The 22,177-nt window shown below is 48.3% G+C and overlaps 2 protein-coding genes across 2 annotated transcripts in view; one reads left to right on the top strand and one right to left on the bottom strand.

Moving 5' to 3' along the window:
* LOC140736287 (sialic acid-binding Ig-like lectin 6) overlaps positions 1 to 13,119 on the bottom strand; it is a 30,223-nt gene extending 17,104 nt beyond the window's left edge. The window contains exons 1-4 of the mRNA XM_073062257.1: positions 12,910 to 13,119; positions 10,385 to 10,574; positions 8,519 to 8,884; positions 5,980 to 6,273 (exon numbers count right to left, since the gene is read on the bottom strand). Of these exons, the coding sequence (XP_072918358.1) occupies positions 5,980 to 6,273; positions 8,519 to 8,884; positions 10,385 to 10,574; positions 12,910 to 13,119 (1,060 nt within the window). The remainder of the gene's footprint in view (positions 1 to 5,979; positions 6,274 to 8,518; positions 8,885 to 10,384; positions 10,575 to 12,909) is intronic.
* The window catches only part of LOC140726636 (myelin-associated glycoprotein-like), a 614,100-nt gene that overhangs the window by 534,716 nt on the left and 57,207 nt on the right, over positions 1 to 22,177 (top strand).

The following is a 22,177-nucleotide window of genomic DNA, read 5'->3' on the forward strand; positions in this document are numbered from 1 at the left end:
CCCGTTTAGATTGCCGAGCCCAGGACGATTGGGAAGACTTCGGAGCGGCCGGAGGAAGAGCGGACTGACCTGGGAGACACCTTCGTTTTTGCAGCAGCACGGATGGCGCTGAGGTTTTTCAACCAGACGGACATCCAGCCTATCCACGGATAACTCCCATCTCCCTCCCCTCTCTGAACTGTTTCTTTTTGAGAGATTATTTGCTGGGGTCTCGCTGGGTTTAGTCTCAGCGGTGCTGTCGAATTTCGGACTGAGTGGTGACCGTCATGGCAGGCTGCAGCTCCGAGATGTCGGGATCGCGCGGAGGATGCGGGCTCTGGAGTTACATCTCGCGGAGTGGGTCACCCTTTCAAATTAATAGCCCTGAAAATTGCTGTGCCGACTTCAGTCAGTAGGAATGACGCTTTAAAAGTCATGGCTAAGGCTGTTGGGGGTCGTGAAAGCGTTGTTGCATCTGGGAAATGGAGCTGGAAGACCGTTTTCTATCTGCGGTCTGTGTTTCTGGTCCTGAGTTGGGTGTTAAAGGTGGGGAGGGTTTCCATAACGGTGGAGCCGGTGTTGGTCCCCGTGCAGATGGTTATAATTTCTAGCGTCCACTGTCGCTGATGTGGTCCTCCTCCCCGCCAGAGCTCTCTGGGTGAAGTGCCGTCAAATATAACTCAATGAGGGACGGTACCTCCGCGGGGATTTAACCACCTTTTCTCCTTTCCTCTGCACATTTGTGGTCTGAAGTAGACCAGGGGTCACACGAAGGGCTGGATTTACCCTCCGGTTAAAGCCGGGTGCTCAGAGTATGTCTCCCCAGAGCTGGAGGATACTCCTACCGTATAGGAGCCCGCAGCCGCGGCGGCATCTGCTGAGCGTGCGTCCTCCGGGCTCGTGAGTGGCGCCATAGCACTGGGTGCTGGCGGGGAACAAGCTCTGCCCCAAGGTCGGGAGGTGAAGGGTGAAGCTTTGGTAAAGTTCCAGTATCTGGAGGACGATGCTGACGGCCGCGACTGAGATTATTTCAAATGTCCCGGTAGGTTTAGAGCCCAGCGGCCCTCAGCATCGGTCATGCCGGCGGCCCAGTCCGCACAGCGAGGAGGCTTATGGCAGGTCGGAGACGCTCGTTTAAAAGGAGAGCTTCGCGGGCAATCTGTGTCATTCCGGCGTCCCAATCAGCGGCAGGAGCAGCGCAGAGAGGTGTAAATAAAAGTAGAGAAGGGCCAAGCGGAGCGGCCATTGTTGAGAGTGGGCCAGTGGTGAGAGTGCGAGGGACAGGCTTTGGCTCAAAGGAGGCTTCAGCTCGGAAGAGGCATTGGCTCTGGGTCAGTTTCCAGGTAAGTTTTCTGTTAAGTTTCTCCTTTTTCTTACTGTGTCAGGGGTAATTAATGTAGATTAAATGGCCGGTATGCAGTCTTCGTGCTGGATGTTGAAGTTATGGGAGACCCACAGTGTCCCAGGGAACTAAATCTGCATGAAGTCCATCCAGCTGCAGTTACATGAAGACCATGTTGGGGATCTGGAGGAGTAGCTGGGTATGACCTTTGGCTTGTACGGGAGAGTGAAGAGATCATCAATTAGAGTTACAGGGAACTGGTCACCCCGAGGTTTCAGGAAGAAGGGGTAGTTGGGTGACTGTCAGGAGACATGGACATGTGAAAAGTCAGTTAGTGCAGAGCATCCCTGTGGCCATTCCTCTCAATAATAAGTATACCGTTTTGGATACTGTTGTGGGGGATGACCTTCCACAGGAATGACATGGAGACCAGGTTTACTGGCACTGAGCATGGGTCCATAGTGCAGAGGGGAAAGAGGGAGTAGAGGGGAGCAGTAGTGATTCGGGAATCAATAGTCAGGGGAACAGACAGGAGATTCTGTGGATGTGAACAGGACACCTGGATGGTTTGTTGCCTCCCAGGTGCCAGGGTCAGAGACATCTCGATTCACATCCACAGCATTTTGGAGGAAGGAGAGCAGCCAGATGTCTTGGTACATATTGGTACCAATGACATAGGAAGGAAAAACAAAGAGGTCCTGAAGAGAGGATTTAGAGAGCGAGGCAAAAAGCTGAGAAGCTGGCCATCCAGGGTAGTAATTTCTGGGTTGGACCTGTGCCACCTGCCGGTGAGGGTAAAAACAGGATGATTTGGCAGCTAGATGCATGGTTGAGAAGTTGATGCAGGGGGCAGGGCTTCAGGTTCTTGGATCATTGGTCTGGGGGAGATACGACCTGTAGGAAAGGAACCCAAGGGGAACTAATATTCTTGCAGGCAGGTTTGTTATAACTGTTGCAGAGGGTTTAAACTGATTTGGCAGAGGGATGGGAACCAGAGGGAAGGGAGCCAGGATAGGACGGATGGCAAAAAAGCAAAGACAGCATGCAGTCAGACTGTCAAGAAAGACAGGCAGATGAGAGGATGAAATTGCAGACAGCAGGGTGAGCATCAGTGAATTAGAGATGCTGAGTCAAAAAAATAACATATACAGTACTCAAAGTGTGATATCTCAATGGATGGAGTATAAAGTATAAGGTGGATGATCTTTTTTCACTTTTACAGATTGTCAGGTATGATGGTGTGGCCATCAGTGAATCATGGCTGAAGGATGGTTGTAGTTGGGAGCTGAATGTCCAAGGTTACATATTGTATCAGTGAGATAGGAAGGTAGGTGGAGGGGATGGTGTGACTCTGCTGGTAAAGTATGGCATCAAATCATTAGAAAGATGTGACATTGGATCAGAAGATGGAGAATCCTTGTGGGTTGAGTAAAGAAATTGCAAGATAGCAAACAATATCAAGGGGATAGAAAAAGCATTTTCAACATATAAAAAGAAAAATAGAGATGAGAATCGATATAAGACCATTAGAAGATGAGGCTGGAGAAATAATAACAGGAGACAAGGAGATGGCAGATGAACTAAATGAGTATTTTGCATCAGTTTTCACTGTGGAAGACACAAGCAGTGTGGCAGGTGTTGACGGGTGTGAGGGAAGGGAAGTGAATGCAGTTACTATTACAAGGGAGAAGGTGCTCAAAAAGCTGAAGTTACACAATTCACCCGGACCGGATGATCTACACCCTAGGGTTCTGAAAGAGGTAGCAGTAGAGATTGTGGAGGCACATTAGTTATGAACTTTCAAGAATCATTGGACTTTGGCAGAAGAGCATAAGACAAAGGAGGAGAATTAAGCCATTCAGCCCATCGGGTCTGTTCCATCATCCCATCATGGCTGATCCCAGGTCCCACTCACCTCCATACACCTGCCTTCTCTCTATATCCTTTGATGCCTGATCAATCAGGAAATGATCAACTTCCACCTTAAATATACACACAGACCTAGCCTCCACCACAGCCTGTGGCAGAGCATTCCCAGATTTACCACTCTTTGCCTAATAAACATTCCTGCTACCTCTCTTCTAAAGGGTCCTCCCTCAATTTTGAGGCTGTGTTCTCTAGTTCTGGATACCCGCACCACAGGAATCATCCTCACCTATGGTCATCCACCCTATCTGGTCATTTCAACATTCGGCCTGACTAGTGCCTTATAAAGGCTTAGCCTTTCCTCCTTGCTTTTTTAAATTTTATTCCCCAAGAAATAAATGCCAACATTGCATTTGACTTTTTTACCACAGACTCAACTTGTAAATTCACCTTCTTGGAGTCTTACATGAGGAGGGCTAAGTCCTTCTACACCCCTGATGTTTGAACTTCTCCATTTAGATGATAGTCCACAAGGTTGTACCTTTTACCAAAATACATTATCATACATTTCCCATCACTGTATTCAATCTGCCACATCTTTGCCCATTCTTCCAAAAGTCCTGCTGCAATCTCATTGCTTCCTCAGCACTACCTATCTCCACCTATCTTTGTATCATCCACAAATCCATCAATTCCATGATCTGAATCATGGACGAACAACATGCAAAGCAGCGGTCACAATACTGTCCCTGGAACACCACTAGTCACCGGCAGCCAAGCAGAAAAGTCCCCTTATATTCCCACTCACTGCCCCCTGCCTGACAACCATTCTGCTCTCTGCCTGTATCTTTCCTGTGATGCCATTTATCTTGTTAAGCAGCCTCATGTGTGGCACCTTATCAAATATCTCCTGAAAATCCAAGTAAATTACATCCACCACTTCTCATTGGAATACTCTGCTTGTCTCTTCCTCAAAGAACTCAGATTTGTCAAACAAGATCTATCCTATATCTATCTATCTATCCTTTATCCTGCATGTAGTCTCCTCAAAGAATTCCAACAGGTCCGTCAGGCAAGATTCCCCTTTACAGAAGCCGTGCTGACTTTGATTTAGTATATCATTAGGTCCCAAGTACCTCAAAGCCTCATTCCTAATAATGGACTCAAACACTTTCCCAAACACTGAGCTTAGGCTAAATGTCGTATAATTTCCTTTCTTTTCCCTTCCTCCCTTAAAGAGTGGAGTGACATTTGCAATCTTCCAGTCCTCCGGGACCACGCCAGAATCAAGGGATGGTTCCAGAGGACTGGAAAATTTAAAACGAGGGAGGCAGCAGAAAGAAAATTATAGAGCAGTTAGCCTGAACTCAGTGGTTGGGAAGATGTTGGAGTCAATTGTTAAAGGACGAGGTTATGGAGTACTTGGGGACATAGGACAAGATAGGATAAAGTCAGTGTGGTTTCTTTAAGGGAAAACCTTGCCTGGTGAACCTGTTGGAATTCTTTGAGGAGATGACGTTGGATAGATAAAGGGGAAGCAGTGGATGTTGTACATTTGGATTTTCAGAAGGAATTTGATAAGGTGCCACACATGAGGCTGCTTATTAAGTTCAGAGCCCATGGTTAGAGCATTGGCTAATTAGTAGGAGGCAGCGAGTGGGAATAGAAGGATCTGGTTGACTGGCAGTGACTCGTGGTATTCCACAGGGGTCGGTGTTGGGACCACTTATCTTCATGCTGTATAGGTGATTTAGATGATGGCTTTGTTGCCAAGTTTGCAGGGATATGAATATTGTTGGAGGGGCAGGTAGTGTTGAGGAAACAGGAAGGCTACAGAAGAATGGCAGATCAGAAAAATGGGCAAGAAAGAGGCACATGAAATACAATGTTGCAACGTGCATGGACATGCACTTTGTAGAAAAACTAAACCTGCAGACTATTTTCTAAACGGGGAGAAATTCGAAATATCTGAGATGTCCTTGTGCAGAACACCCTAAAGGTTAACTCGCAGGTTGAGTGGGTGGTGAGGAAGGAAAATGCATTGTTAGCATTCATTTCAAGAGGTCTAGAATATAAGAGCAGGGTTGTGATGCTGAGGCTTCACCTTGAGCATTGTGAACAGTTTTGGGCTCCTTATCTAAGAAAATATGTGCTGGCATTGGAGAGGGTTCAGCTGAGCTTCACATGGATGATTCTGGGAATGAAAGGGTTATCATAAGAGCAATGTTTGATGTCTCTGGACCTGTGCTTGCTGGAATTTACAGGGATGAGGGGGCATCTCATTGAAATCTTTTGAATGATGAAAGCTCTAGAAAGAGTAGATGTGGAAAGGATGTTTCCCATGGTGGGGGAGTCTAGGACAAGAGGACACAGCCTCAGGGTAGAGGGGTGTCCATTTAAAACAAAGAGGCAAAGACATTTCTTTAGCCAGAGGTTGGTGAGTTTTTGGAATTTGTTACCACAGGCAACTACGGAAGCCAGGTCATTGGGTATATTTGAGGCAGACATTGATAGTTTCTTGATCGGCCATGGCATCAAACATTATGGGGAAAAGGCCGGGGAATGGGGCTGAGGAGAGGGAAAATGGACCAGCCATGATTGAATGGCAGAGTAGATTCGATGGGCCAAATGGCTTAATTCTGTTCCAATGTGTTATGGTCTTCTCATGGATATTCAGGGCAACTTTTGTCGATAAATATATAATTTAGTAATCAAACTGAAATTTGTAGAATATTTCTGTGTACTCTGCGGAGTATTGCTGTACCTGTATGATAACTGATCCCCATACTTACACTGCACAGTTAGCGTGAGGGTCTGCTCCGATGAAACAGATGGGTATCTGACTCTGCAGGTGAGATTTTGCCCATGGTGTTTGGGCGCTGGGGTCATGGTCAGGACAGAAGTATATGTCAGAGTGTTGTGCCACCGAGTTACACTGCTTGAGACTGATGGTGGTACATCCGTGGGGGTGACCCAGGTTAAGGTGGGTGAAGTTCCATCACATGTGGTGTTGAAGATGCAGGTTATGTTCACAGACTTTTCTTCAACAAGTTCAGCAGCGAATATTGTGGGTTTATCTGTGAAATCTAACACAGAAAATTGGATCCTTTTAGTTCAATATCACAAGATGCATCAGTTCAGATAGAAATCCCAGCCCCACAACAGGAAAGGTGTTTACAGGATGATCCCTGAACAATGAGGGTAGAGTGTGAGGGAAAGTTGAACAGTGTGGGGTTCATTACTGTTCTGAAAGCTGCTGAGAGGGGAAATGGGAAACAGAGTCCTCCACTGAGAGCCACAATATCACAGAGTCACTGATACATCCAGTGGGGTACGTCCTTCCCCAAACAGTGAGACATGGGCTAAGTGGACTTGGTCATGGGGGAGATGAGTTCAAAAAGTTCAAATTTAATTCACTAGCAAAGTACATATACAGGTTGTTACCATATACCATACTCTACGGCCTTGTGATTAATTCTCTTGCAGGCATTTACAGGAAAAAACAGAACAAATTGAATTACAAAAATCTACACATAAGCAATAGACAATAGGTGCAGAAGTAGACCATTTGGCCCTTCGAGCCTGCACCGCCATTTTGAGATCATGGCTGATCAATTCCTATCAATACCCGGTTCCTGCCTTGTCCCCATATCCCTTGATTCCCCTATCCATAAGATACCTATCTAGCTCCTTCTTGAAAGCATCCAGAGAATTGGCCTCCACTACCTTCCGAGGCAGTGCATTCCAGACCCCCACAACTCTCTGGGAGAAGAAGTTTTTCCTTAACTCTGTCTAAATGACCTACCCCTTATTCTCAAACCATGCCCTCTGGTACTGGACTGTCCCAGCATCTGGAACATATTTCCTGCCTCTATCTTGTCCAATCCCTTAATAATTTTATATGTTTCAATCAGATCCTCTCTCAATCTCCTTAATTCCAGCGTGTACAAGCCCAGTCTCTCTAACCTCTCTGCATAAGACAGTCCAGACATCCCAGGAATTAACCTCGTGAATCTACGCTGTACTTCCTTTACAGCTAGGGTGTCCTTCCTTAACCCTGGAGACCAAAACTGTACACAATACTCCAGGTGTGGTCTCACCAGGGCTCTGTACAAATGCAAGAGGATTTCCTTGCTCTTGTACTCTATTCCCTTTGTAATAAAGGCCAACATTCCATTAGCCTTCTTCACTGCCTGCTGCACTTGCTCATTCACCTTCAGTGACTGATGAATAAGGACTCCTAGATCTCTTTGTATTTCTCCCTTACCTAACTTTACACCGTTCAGATAATAATCTGCCTTCCTGTTCTTACTCCCAAATTGGATAACCTCACACTTATTCACATTAAACGTCATCTGCCAAGTATCTGCCCACTCACCCAGCCTATCCAAGTCACCCTGAATTCTCCTAACATCCTCATCACATGTCACAGTGCCACCCAGCTTAGTATCATCAGCAAATTTGCTGATGTTATTCTCAATGCCTTCATCTAAATTGTTGACGTAAATTGTAAACAGCTGTGGTCCCAATACCGAACCCTGTGGCACCCCACTAGTCACCACCTGCCATTCTGAGAAACACCCATTCACCGCTACCCTTTGCTTTCTATCTGCCAACCAGTTTTCTATCCATGTCAATGTCTTCCCCCCGATGCCCTGATCTTTGATTTTACCCACCAATCTCCTATGTGGGACCTTATCAAATGCCTTCTGAAAATGACAAAGACTGACAACAAAAGGACAAATCACAAATTTTAAAAAATACAGTACTGTGAAAATAAGTTATGAAAAGTCTTTGAAAGTGAGTCTGGAGGTCATAGAATCAGTTCAGAGTAGTGGTCTTTGAAGTAATCCACACCGGTTCAGGAGACTGGTGTTTGGAGTGTAGTAACTGTTCCTGAACTGGGTGGAGTGGGACACAAGGATTCTATACCTCTTTCACTATGGTGGATGGTGGATAAAAGCACAAAAGATGAAGGAAAGGAGGGGTGTGCAGATGGCTGGGATGGACATGGAGAAGGAGTGGAGAGCCATTGGGAAGCTGAACACCGCCACATGCAGAGAGACCTAATTCAGCAAGAAACGGCACATGACTCCAAGAACCTCTTGTGTCCATGTTATTTGTGCTTCAATATGATTGGGAACATAGACTGGCTTTGATAACATAGGGACAGTCACAAAGCTGAAAGTACAGAGGCTGCTTTGGGAATGAATTGGAAGTTTCCTGAAAATCGGGAGTTGTGATGATGTGAATATGGACCCAGCACAAGTTTATATTATTCCCCACTGACTGCTGAATGTCTGCTGTTGAGTGACTACACAGAACACCTACCAGAAACACGGAGCCGCGTGGCAGGGAGATAGTTGTAACGGCTACCTCCGACAAAATCAATCCTGAAAAAGTACCACCCTTCATCTTTCCGACGGATGTTGTCTATAACCAGGGAACAGTCACCATCTTTCAAGTCTCCAGATAGGTGGGTTCGATAACGGAACTTCTGTTTCTCCTTTGTGTGATCGCTGGAGTGAAAGATTATAGGATGAGATTTTGAATTTTGTCCGTTATACCAGATACCAGTCCTCGACTCCTCATGCAGATATGATGGATAACGGTAGTGGCATTGAATCCGGGCACACAAGCCTCTCTGTGCTGTCACTTGTGATGGTGTGTCAGCTTCCCACTCATTCGACACTGTGCCTGAGGAGAGAATCAACAATGTTTGGTAATGATGGCTTGTGAGTACACCGGACTTGATATCCACCCACTGGATCACTCCTGCACTGTGGACATAGTGTGTACTGAGTGTGGGAAACACAAGGAAACCCACAACTCCTCCTCACGGATGGAGGGGACATGTTAGTCATTTGCAGGGGGCTTTGGAAGCAGGTTCACTCTCTGTTGGCTCATTCACCTCAGTACCAATGACATTAGTCTCTCACTGTCAGGAAGAATTAACGAAGGGGTGTCATCTAACACAGCAGGAAGAAATGGAGTGCCCAAACTGGTCTGCTCTCTGCTATTGGGAATCACTTCCTGTTTGCTCTTTAACGTGTCACTGTCTCTGCTCCTTCCATCCATCTGCTACAGGTACAAGGATGCCGACGTGCCTGTGACTGAGTACCACAGACGCCGGTGACAGACAGACTGCAGTAGGGGCCCGTTCTGACCGTTCCCACACTAACAGTGCAGCTTTCTCACAACCTGTCCCAGTCAACAATGCAGCAAACCTTCCCCACTGTCGTGCTCATACTGCAGCCCAGTTAATGTGTAATGTCACAGTACATCACACGATGGCGATTTGAATCTGCTGGAACAAAAGAGGCTGTTAAGAGTATGGGACAGCAAAATATATAATAGGAAACACTGGATCTATCTACAATAGGCGCTACCTCAAAATGTCAATGTCTATGTCATGAGGTGGGCGTTGAGAACAGACCCAAATGCAAGACACAGACACTGAAGTACTAGGGAGAGGACTAGGTGTATCAAGAAAGCAAGGGAAGTGGGGGAGAAACAATGCTGGACAAGACACAGGCCCTGGACAAGACTAGGAGACAGGGCATGGGCTAGGACTAGAGTAGGAAAGTGGGACCTGGACAAGGAACTAGGAATTGGGAACTAGGAACTAGGAACCTGGACAAGGACTCCGAGCCAGAGACTGGACAGGGACGTGGAACCAGAGTCTTGACTCAGGCTCGGACTCCGGATCCAGGCTCGGACTGGACATGACAAGCAACAGGATTGGACATGGGTGCATGACGCGGGTCTCCAGGGCTGGACGAGGACATGAAGCTCAGACTTGGTCTTGATCGAGAGAGAGCAGGAACGCAGAGCCTAGGTTGACGGAGAGCAAAGCAGAAGTGGGGAGAGGCGTAGCTGAACACGGACACTAGCCCTGGACGAGACCAGGACTCAAGGCCCAGGCTACGACTTGTACTTGGACACGGACTGGAACCTCCTCGGAGCCCTGGACTGGAGCCCGGGAACACCGAGCCCTGGACTGGAGCCCAGGAACACCGAACCCTGGACTGGAGCACGGGAACACCGAGCCCTGGACAGGAGCACGGGAACACCGAGCCCTGGACAGGAGCCCGGGAACACCGAGCCCTGGACAGGAGCCCGGGAACACCGAGCCCTGGACAGGAGCCCGGGAACACCGAGCCCTGGACCGGAGCACACGAACACCGAGCCCTGGACCGGAGCACACGAACACCGAGCCCTGGACCGGAGCACACGAACACCGAGCCCTGGACCGGAGCACACGAACAACGAGCCCTGGACCGGAGCACACGAACACCGAGCCCTGGACAGGAGCCCGGGAACACCGAGCCCTGGACCGGAGCACACGAACAACGAGCTCTGGACCGGAGCACACGAACACCGAGCCCTGGACCGGAGCACACGAACACGGATCACAGAGCCGGGACCCCTGTTTGGGGACAGGACATAGGGCCAGGACTCATACTCGGACACTAAACACAGGGACAGGGACACAAAGAGACAATTCCAAGCTCAACGATAGATAGTTCATTCTGTTGGCGTGGCAAGGTTCTGGTCTCACTCCACAGCTGAAATTGACGGTGGTACAGGTGAGGACGCAGGCGTGGGTAGCCAGCAGGGCTTCAGGCCAGTCTTCAGAGGGAAGGAAGGGAACAGTCCAGCCTCAGAGTAACAGCAAAGACTGCCTGACTTACCCAACTGAGGTAAGGACAGGAAGGGACAGATCCCACCGTAGGGTAATGGCAAGGACAGCCTGACTTACCTCACAGAGGCAAGGACAGGATACTGACAAAGACAAACACGATCCTACACTCGAACCCAGGACCACTAATCTTCCCGGCCCCAAAACGAGAATCAGGTGCCTATGTTTAAGCCCAAATGAAACAAGGGACAGCCGGAAGACCCGGAGTCTGGAGTTCACGGACTTAATGGACCGGACCATGACAGTCTATCGTCAAACATCCCCACCATCCGGACCGTGTCCTGTTCTCACAGCTCCCATTGGGCAGGAGGTACAGAAGCCTGAAGGCCCATATCACCAGTTTCGGGAACAGCTCCTTCCTTTCAAACATTCAGTCCTTGAACAAACACAACCACTCCCTCAGTATCGCAACACTGACCACTTCACATTGCAATGGGCTTCTTTTGTTTCAGTTGTGTTTTTTCTTGTCAAATTGTGTATAATTTATGTTGCTCTCCTGAACGTTGTGCATCTCATGTTAATGTGCCTGTGATGCTGTGATGAAAGTTTATCATTACACGTGCAGACATAGAGTTGATCGTGTAATAATAAACTCCACTTTAACACACGTGACTCTCAATATATGACGCTGCAGTACTTCAATATCTCCAGTGCAGTGTTCCTTCTGCGCCACCCTATTTCTTTTACATGCTTATTCACACAAAAATACACGAAATACAAACATCAACTAACTACAAGATAGTGAACAAGTTCTAATTAAAATATGTTGCACAGCAAATCCCTGGGGGGTGGGGGGGGAGGGGGTGCACCATTCCCGGAAATCCCCGACCGTACCCATGGTAACTGCATGCTCCCTCACGAAAGACAGCCGGGCATGAACATATCCCCATAAGGGGGCAGAGAACCGGCCCGGGCCCAGGCAGAAGGCCCTGCCCTCTTTCTGGACTTGTAAATGGCTATCTTGGCCAAGCCCACCGGTAGATCCTCCGAAGGACCTGCCCCTTCCGTACTGGGTGCCTGTATATCAGGAGCTCAGGGCTGAAGTGCAAACTATACCTGAGGAACAGCCCCTTCAGATTTTCAAATAGGGGCTGCAACCTTTCACACTCCATATAAATGTGGTACTGTAGCGGTGTGCTACACGGAGCGCTGAAATATTGACACGGAGTTGGTGAGCTGCAGTTGTAAAAAGAGATTTATTCAAACTTCGCGGCCTCGCTTTAAAGCCTTCCCGATCCCACCCTCCCCGGGCGGGAATGCTGTAGGGGGCGCGTATTCACAGTCCGGTCCCGCGCGCGGGCTTTTCCCCGTGCTGGTGAAGCAGGCTTGGCGCCCTCTTTGGGACCGGCCTCAATGCCGGCGCGCGCCGGTTCGAGTGCGCGGGGAAGTGGGTCGCCTCAGTACACTGACTCTTCCTGGTCACAGAATGGACAGGTGGATGGCGTTCCCAGTATACAGCGGAAGCACCCTTGTTTACAGAGAGTTTCCCCGCCGCTGGGGGGTAAAAACAGACCGCCAAGGCGTGTCTCGTCCGCACTCGAAGGCAAGGAAGTGAAATGTCGCTCTTACAAGAACTGCCTGGGTGCATCACGAAAAGGGACTGTGAGCTTCGCACCACGGGTATCACCCTATCTTCATGATCAGTGACAGAGGAAAGGCCACCACCCCAGGATCCAGAATCCCTCCGAGAGCTAGGTCTCTCACTCACTACCACCACGCGGTACCATATAATCCGATCTCAGAGCAGACACCCCACTGATCCTCCTGGAATTCGATCGGAGGTCACGAGACGTCTGGGACATGTTCACCTCTACACGCTTGTCACCCTCCCGAGCAACAGCATTATCAGAGTCCCCTCCCTCCTCACTCATTGAGACACCCTCCTTCTGAATAACTGCATGGGATGGTGATCCAGGGCTACTCCGGTTCCCCTCATGCATCGGGACAGGACCCCCTCAGCAGGGCGCTCGATTGAGGCAACAGTTTGAGAGACTAACCCCACCAGTGACTCTCCACTCACAGGCGATCCCTGTTCTCCAGGGCTTTCCTCCCCAGAGGATGGGTGCTCTGGGCACACAGTCTCAACCGAAGGCAATTCTGCCACCTCACACGCTCCCTCTAAAATGGTGCCGTTCACCCGCCTGAAGGACGCTTGCTGAAGAGAAGCCACTCCGAGGTCCCTTGTGTGACAGGGCTTTCCTCCAGCTCTGGGGAGACATACTCTGAGCATACGGCCTTAACAGGAGGTAAATCCTTCCCCTGGATTGCAGACTCAGAGACACATCTCTCCGTATCTTTAGACCACAGGGGTGCTGTGGCACGCTGACCTCCATATCGGAGGCTCCCTCAGACTCGGGCACCACTTTCCGTACCCCGGCCTACCCAGGCCTTTGCTGAATCTCAGACACCACAGGGCCCTTCGGGTCGGGTTCAGGAGTAACCTCCTGCCCCTCTCCTCTGGGGGAGAGGCCTCAAGATGGTTTCTTTCTCTTGGCCTTCCTACCTGTTACCTGACCCCGCCCCGTCATCCGCGCCGCGCCCATCCCTGACTTTCACCACCACTGATGGGTGAGGGGGGTGTGGGTGCGGGAGAGTGACTGGAGGGGGAACAGCAGGGGAAGGGCAGCTCGGGAAGGCTCAGCAGTGCTGCCCTGTGTCTCCGAAGTGAAGTTCGCAGCCTGCGAGTATGCCCAAACTCTTTATAGACCTGACATGTCATCTCTGGACTGTAATAATGCCCCTGAAATTGCACCTGAAAACCCCATCTGCATCCCCACCCCATTCCAGTTGCATCAGCAAGTGGTGCTGAAATGAGAAAAGGTGATCAAACCCCTGCAGAGGTGTCCTGTACCACACTGGGGTTGTATTTGACCGCACCAGGAGAGTGCAACTGGGGAGGAGGGTCGTACCAGGGATACAGGGGGTGAGCGTCGGAAAGAATAACCAACTTCACAAGTACCAGCATCGGCGCCTCTGTCAGGAAAAGCCTACTAACGGCCAGGAACACATCTCTCCCAGACTGAAGACAGAACTACCCGTCCGGCAGTGTGACTCTCCCTCAGCACTGCCCCTCACTCAGTGTGCCTCTCCCTCAGCACTGCCCCTCACAGAGTGTGACCCTCCCTCAGTACTGCCCCGCAAACAGTGTGACTCTCCCACAGTACTGCCCCTCACACAGTGTGACTCTCCCTCAGCACTGCCCCTCGCTCAGTGTGCCTCTCCCTCAGCACTGCCCATCCCACAGTGTGACTCTCCCTCAGCACTGCCCCTCACACAGTGTGACTCTCCCTCGGCACTGCCCCTCACAGAGTGTGACCCTCCCTCAGCACTGCCCCTCACACAGTGTGCCTCTCCCTCAGCACTGCCCCTCACAGAGTGTGACCCTCCCTCAGCACTGCCCCTCTCACAGTGTGCCTCTCCCTCAGCACTGCCCCTCACACAGTGTGCCTCTCCCTCAGCACTGCCTCTCACTCAGTGTGCCTCTCCCACAGCACTGCCCCTCACACAGTGTGACTCTCCCTCAGCACTGCCCCTCACAGAGTGCTATCCTCCCTCTATGGAGCTTCATTTTACCCTTCCGGTTTAAGAGGGCGTTGGTGAAGACCAGCGACGACTTTCTGATAGCAAAGCCAACAAAACTATAAATTACGGAATTAATCACACTTTTTTCTCGAAACTTCCCTTTCGCAGTTGATCTTTTGAGCTGCCTGTACGACCTGGTATTTTTGCGGTGTGAAGTCTGGGAAGTACAGGACAGTTGTGACGTGGCCTGTAAGGGTCGAATCGAGTCATCTGGATTGGTCCTGAGAGCGGGGAATGAACCAATGTTTGGCCATTGCTGGAGCGACTTGGAGGCAATTCGATGCGGTAGAACAGAGGCGATGTGAGTGGAGGGAAGGCAGAGTGGAAGCGGTGGGACACGGGCCCCGAACCCAAGCGCCTATCGAAGTGGCAGGGTTCGGGTCCGAGCATGAGAAACAACCCAAGTTTGGCAATTTCAGTGCAGGGACAGATTGAAAAGGTGAGAGTGTCGGGGTGGGAGACGAGGTTCAGCTCGCTGCTCCGCGACATATCTCAAGAGTGTACATATTCTACATACTCTGATAATAAATGTACTTTGAACTTTGAACTATGGGAGCTAATTGCTGATGTGTGATATCGAGAAACTAACCAGCCGAGTTCTGAGAACTGCCCAACACCCGTGGTTTCACACATTTCCACCGTCAGCAAGACTGAACCAACACTGTTGAGTTGTCACTGACTATTCTTATCGAGCCAGTGATGTCTCTGTGAAGCTGTTCACCAATCAGCCGGGCTCTCGCCCCACTGCCCCACACGTTCCATCCCGGAATGATCCAATTCCCACCGGTTAATCTTGTTAAAGCTGTTTCCACTACCCTGATGAGAGACTGAGTAACGGAGAGAGGTTGAACTGGTTGGGACATTCTTCATCGGAGTGTATCATACGGAGGCACAGGTTTAAAGTGATGGGGGAAAGATTGAATAGGGACTCGAGGAGCAATTTCTTCACCCATAGAATAAACAATATATAAGACCATAAAACTACAAGAGACAGAATTAGAATTAGACCATTCAGCCCATCAAGTTGCTTCACGATTCTCTTATGACTGACTTCTTATCCTTCTCAACCTCATTCTCCTGCCTTCCTCCGGTAACATTTGAGGTTCTTACTAATCAAGAAACCATCAACCTCTGTTTTAAATACACCTTATGAATTGGCCACCACAGCTGTCTGTGGCAATTAATTCAACAGATTCAACACAGTCTGGCTAAAGAATTTCCTCCTCTTCTCTGTTCTAATGAGATGTTTCTGTTCAGAGAATATGCCCTCTGTTCTGAGTCTCTGCCACTTTAGAAAATGTCCTCTCCACGTCCACTCTATGAGGAACAAGGTGCCAGAGGAAGTTGTAGAGGCAGGCAGATCAACAACATATGGAGAGGAACATGGAGTGGAGATGTTTAGAAGGATATGGGGCAGAGGTGGCCAAATGCCTAGATGAAGGGTCACAGCCCAAAATGTTTATTCCCCTTCAGAGATGCTTGCTGACCTGCTGAGTTCCTTCAGCATTTTGTGTGTGTTGCTTAAGATTTCCAGCTTCTGCAGAATCTCTTGTGTTTGTGAATAATTTAGATGGGAATCTTGGTCAGCAGGTACAATTTGGGCTGAAGGGCCTGTTTATGTGTTGTAAGACTCTGGCTCTTTCAGCTAACCAGCCGGACACACAGCCCAGCCACCTACTCAGCCCTGAGTACCCTGGTTAGTGTCACACCAGCCAGACTAGAGGAAAATCAGGGATTTGCTGCCCGAGCTGCTGCTGATTTACCTTGAAGAAGTGGCAGGAGGAAGTACACCTTTCCGATTGTTCTCAGATCCAGCATATTCTGTCAGTTTTCCACCCTTAGACTTGAAAAGAAAGTAGTTACAATGAATCTCCAGCGAACTGCTGTGCTTCTAATATCAGTGTGAGAGACAAGTAGATTCCCAGACTGTTCCACGCTATTCCCATTAGTAATCCCACACACTTTTAATTAATACCTTCTTAATGTTGTACTGGCTTTGAAAACAAGGACACATTAAAGAGGAACTGGGCCCCAGTGAACCAGAATGGCACAGGAAACTGACAGGAAGTTGTGAAGGAGGTGTTTGACACATTGGACATATTGGTCAGGACAGTGAGAACTGAAGTTAGAACGTTATCTTAAAACTGTTCAATGTGTTGGTAGATTGCACTTGGAGCATTTTGTGCTGTTCTGGTCACCCAGCTACAGGAAGGATGTCATTAAGCTGGAGAGAATGCAGGAAAGATTCACGAGGATATCACCAGGATTAGAGAGTTTGAGTGGAAAGGAGAGACTGGACAGGTTGGGACAGTTTTCCCTGAAAGGAGCAACATATTAATGATGATAAACCATGAGAGGAAAGATTGCAAGCTCTACTGAGGATCTTTGTCCAAGCTTTCATTGAAAGTGTTGCAGAACTGACACTGGGGTATTCTACTCATTGTACTGCCTAACTGACAGTGTGACACTCCCTCAGTACTGTCCCTCCAACAGTGTGCCACTCCCTCAATACTGTCCCTCCGACAGTGTGACACTCCCTCAGTACTGTCCCTCTGACAGTGTGACACTCCCTCAGTACTGTCCCTCCGACAGTGTGACACTCCCTCAGTACTGTCCGTCTGACAGCTGACAGTGTGACACTCCCTTAGTATTGTCCCTCCGACAGTGTGACACTCCCTCAGTACTGTCCCTCCGACAGTGTGACACTCCCTCAGTACTGTCCGTCTGACAGCTGACAGTGTGACACTCCCTTAGTATTGTCCCTCTGACAGTGTGACACTCCCTCAGTACTGTCCCTCTGACAGTGTTACACTCTCTCAGTACTGTCCCTCTGACACTGTGACACTCCCTCAGTACTGTCCCTCTGACAGTGTGACACTCCCTCAGTACTGTCCCTCTGACAGTGTGACTCTCCCTCAGTACTGTCCTCCTGACAGTGTAACACTCCCTCAGTACTGTCCCTCTGACAGAGTGACACTCCCTCAGTACTTTCCCTCTGACAGTGTGACATTTCCTCATTTCCATCATTCAAAAAAATGTTCCTTGTTCCCAGTCACTGGTCTTTTGAATTGCAAAGCTCATTATGTAGAAAGAGTGCAGGGTAGATTTTGGAGGGTGTTGATCAGACTCGAGGGACTGAGTTATGCAGAGATTTTGTGTATTTTGGGATTTATTCATTGGAGCCAAGGCTAATATGCGGTGTCTTCTCGAGGTACATAAAATCATGAGGCGTGGAGATAAGATGAATGCACCCAGTCTTTTACCTCCTGATGAAGGGTCTCGGCCCAAACACTCTCTGTTCATTCCTCTCTATAGATGCTGACTGATCTGCTGTGTTCCTCTAGTATTGTGTGTGTACTGGCTATCTCTATTACCACTCCCCACCCCTCCCCCCACCAATCTCAGTCCGGATTCAGGGTCTCAACCCAAAACATCTACGATTCCTTTCCTGCCACAGACCTGCTGACCCACTGAGTTCCTCCTGTGGTTGTTTGTTGCTCCAGATTCCCACATCTGCTGTCCTTTATGTCTCCAGAGGTCGGAGGTCAGTAGGTATGCAAACAACATCTAAATTGAGCTTGTGATTAGCAGGGGAGCATGTCAAATGTTGCCACAGGGCAAAGTGCAGGTGAACAGTTTGGTGATGCAATGGCCGATGGAATTTAACCCGAACAAGTGTGAGGTGATGGATTTTGGAAAGTCAATGACTACACTAAATGGATGGGTCCCAAGGAAAGGTGACAAGCAGAGAACTTTCAAGAATACTGGAGAACTCAGCAAAACTCACAGAATGTCTGACTCATTGAGTTCCTTCAGCATTTTCTATGTGTCACTCAAACTTTCCCGCACCTGCAGAATGGCTTGTGTTTATAAGCAGAGACTCTGAGACCACTGTTGTCTGACAGTAGTAACACAGGTGGATGGGATGGTGAAAGAGGCTACAGTATACTTCCCTTCATGGGTCAGTGTGCAGAGTATCAGAGTTGGGATGATATGTTGCAATGTTACAAGCCACTGGTCAGACTGCACTCGGAGAACTGCGTGCAATTACAGTTATCACACTGTACATAAGAAAAACAAATGTCTACAGTAGTAGTTGTACATAATTCAAACTAATACTGATCCACAAAACAAGCTGATCTCAGTGTTGAAGGGGAACCACAGATCCGACAATATCACACAGCCTGTTCTCTCCCTCTCTCTCTCTCCATCTCCCACTCTCTCCCTCCCTCCCTCTCCCTCTCTCCTTCTCTCTCCCTCCCTCTCACCCTTCCTCTCTCTCCCTCCCTCTCTCTCCCTCTCTCACCCTCTCTCTCTTTCTCCCTAGAGTGAAGGAAGACAATGAGTGACCTGATTGGAATAGAATGCAGGCAGAGGCACAGAGAGGGTTGATCACTAGAATGTAATTTTGAGACAGCAGGAGTGTGGCGGGCTGGAGAGCCCATTGCTGTCCTGGATAAAGCCAGGAACTGAGAACCACAACCAAGTCCACCAATGATCGGACTCTGTACAGCATCCCACCACCATTAAACAGGACGCAGAACCCCAAAAATTGCATCAATGATCAGACCCTGTACAAGTTCTCACCACCATTAAACAGGACGTAGAACCCCAAAAATTGCATCAATAATCGGACTCTGTACAGCATCCCACCGCCATTAAACAGGACGTAGAAACCCAAAAATTGCATCAATGATCAGACTCTGTACAATCTCTCACATTCACCAGTTCTTGCCAGAGTTGGCTACAAGCATGGAATTACATACCCAGGATCAGTCCACTGCTCGTCTCCAGAGTTAATCAGACAGACACTTCAGGGGTCACTGCCCTCTCCTGCAGAAGCTGCACTGTGTGGATAAAATTGTTGAAGAGAATACTTAAATCAGGAAAGGGAAACAAAATGAGGAAGTATTCACAAATGATTAACCCATTCAATCCAACAGTGACATTAATTTTGCTTAGCCTAGGGACTGCTGCACTGTGGGATAGGACTCTCAGGCAGAGCCCTCCCTCTCTCTGTAACCCCACTCTGGACCACACACCCCTCCCTGTCTCTGCAACCTGACCCCCTCTGGACCAGTTGTCTCATCCAAATTTCAGCGTCTCTTGATCAATAAATAGGGATGATGAGGGGAATCCAGCTGATAGTTTTGAAAAGGCAAGTGATGCGAGACCACGTCAGGATTGAAGGTGCAGCCCAGATAGGTTAATTGGCCATTTTAAACCGTTCCGACTGTACAGCTATTCTGTACAGTCTGAGAGGAACTGACGGGAATTTACGAATAGATTGTGGGTGTTGGGATCACCACAGAAACTGTCAGATTTATACTCGATGGGCTAAATGTCTCCAATATCCTAAGGAGATATGGAATTGTAAACAGACTGGACTGATTGCACAGTTTGTTCTCTTGGCACACTAGTTGATTGTCCGTCATTTTGGGTGTGGTCTTTCATTGATTCTATTGTGCTTCTTGGATTGACTGAGTATGCCCGCAAGAAATTCATTCTCAGGGTTGTGTATGGTGACACATATGTACTTCGATAATAAATTTATTTCAGCTTTGCACTTTTGAAGTGCATTCCCTTTATGGATATACAGGTAACGTAATGACTGGAAATTTTGACGGTTTTCAAGCTGACAGATGAAGTGAATTTGGAGAAGGGGTATCATGGGGGATCGAGAGGGGTATCATGGGAGAATTCAAGGAGATAAATATAGGACAGGGAGGTAGCAGAGAAGGGACAGGCGTAGGTTTTCACTGAGAAAGGAGAAGTGCTAAATGCAAGGAGGAAGAAAGAAAAGAGGATGCAATTCTGCAAGCCGTACTGGAAAGGAGGAAGACTCGGGGAAAATGTGTTTAGTTCATCACAGGGGGCAAGTCAGGGCAAATAAGTGGTTAGAGAAATGTTTTGAATAGAGGCAGAATCATGAGATCAGTCAAACCAGAGGGTGGTTAATCTGAGCAATTCATTGCCCCAGCGGATGTCGGGTCCAGATCATAGGATGTATTTAAAGTAGAGGTTGATAGTTTCTTGATTAGTCAGGGCATCAATGATTATGGGAAGAAGGCAGAAGAATGGGGTTGAAAGAGATAATAAATCAGACATGATTAAATGGTGGAGCAGACTTGGTAGGCCAAATGGTCAATTTCTGCTTCTATCTTTTATGGACTTATGGTTGCAATGAAACATTATGAAAAGCCTAGTATAGGTGTTCCAAACCTTTTGTATGCCATGGACCCCGACCATTAACCAAGACCCCAGTTTGGGAACCCCTGGTCTAGTGTTTAGTCTGGTCGTCACATTTTGGGGAAAGGTTGGTGTATGTGGCAGAGATACACTGAAACTATTCCAGATTGAGGGAGTTCTGTTCTGCGGGTTGATTAGAGAATGATTCTGAGAGTCTCTGGTGATGAGAGTGGAGGATTGGAAAAAATGCAAAGAACTAGACACAAAGCTCAACTACCCTCAGTGGATAACTGCACACCCTCCAGCACACTCATACATCAAACCACCGGTTACACGTCCGCAGGGACAAGCAATAATTTTAACCTTCACAGTTTTGGGTTCAGTTTCAGCATGAACTTCCTTCTCTATTCGAATCATAGAAAACATGTTGACCGGATGCATCACGGCTTGGTACAGTAACTGCTCTGTCTGTGACTGCAAGGAACTTCACATCACAGAAACAAGCCTCCCCTCCATGGCCTCTGCCTACATTTCCTGCTGCCTGAGTAAAGCAGCCAGCATTGTCAAAAACCCCACACACCCCGGACACTCTCACCTCTCCCCACCCCATCAAGTCAAGTGTATTGTCATTTAACTATATACATGTATACCATCAAACAATCCGATGTTTCTCTGGACCAAGGTGTAAAGCACAGTAGTACACATAACATACATGCACAATAACTTAAAGGATAAAATCTACAGATGAATTAAGCATAAATAAACAAAGTAAATTTCATAAATTAAATATTATAAGGCACAGACAGATTTGCCAGTTACACTTAGAATGCAATAAGGCAGGGAGTTCAGAAGCCTCTCTGTACTCCGACTCATCATCGCTGTTGATGAGGCCAACCAATGTTGTGTCATCTGCAAACTGGATGACACGGTTTGAGTTACGTGTCAGGAGTGTGAATTCCAGTGGACTGGGCACACAGCCCTGGAGAGTACCCGTGCTCAGTGTAATGGGACTAGAGACATTGCTGCCTACATGGACTGATTGTGGCCTTTCTGTTAAGCGGTCCAGGATCCAGTTACAGAGGAAGGGATTAAGACCCAGTAAAAATAGTTTCCCCACTAATTCCTGTGGTATGATAATGTTAAATGCCAAACTGAAGTTTATAACAGCAGCCTGATGTATGAGACCCCATCTTCCAACTGGGGCAGCTCAGAGTGGAGGGCAGAGTTCACTGATCGTCAGTGGATCAATTCAAGTGATAAGCAAACTGGAAAGGGTCCAATGTGGCCGGAAATAAGGCTTTAATATGTTCCATGACCAGCCACTCCAAGCATTTCATAATGGTTGATGTTAATGGTACTAGACAATAGTCCCCCTCTATAGTTAGGGGGTCGAACAGGCGATTCTCTGGACACAGGAAACAAACGTGGATGGTAGTTTGCCTACCAGGTGCCAAGGTCTGGGATGTTTCTGATCGCATCCACAATATCTTGAAGTGAGAAGGAGAACAGCCAGAGGT

The sequence above is a fragment of the Hemitrygon akajei genome, chromosome 1, assembly GCF_048418815.1.
Source record: "Hemitrygon akajei chromosome 1, sHemAka1.3, whole genome shotgun sequence".
NCBI lineage: Eukaryota > Metazoa > Chordata > Chondrichthyes > Myliobatiformes > Dasyatidae > Hemitrygon > Hemitrygon akajei.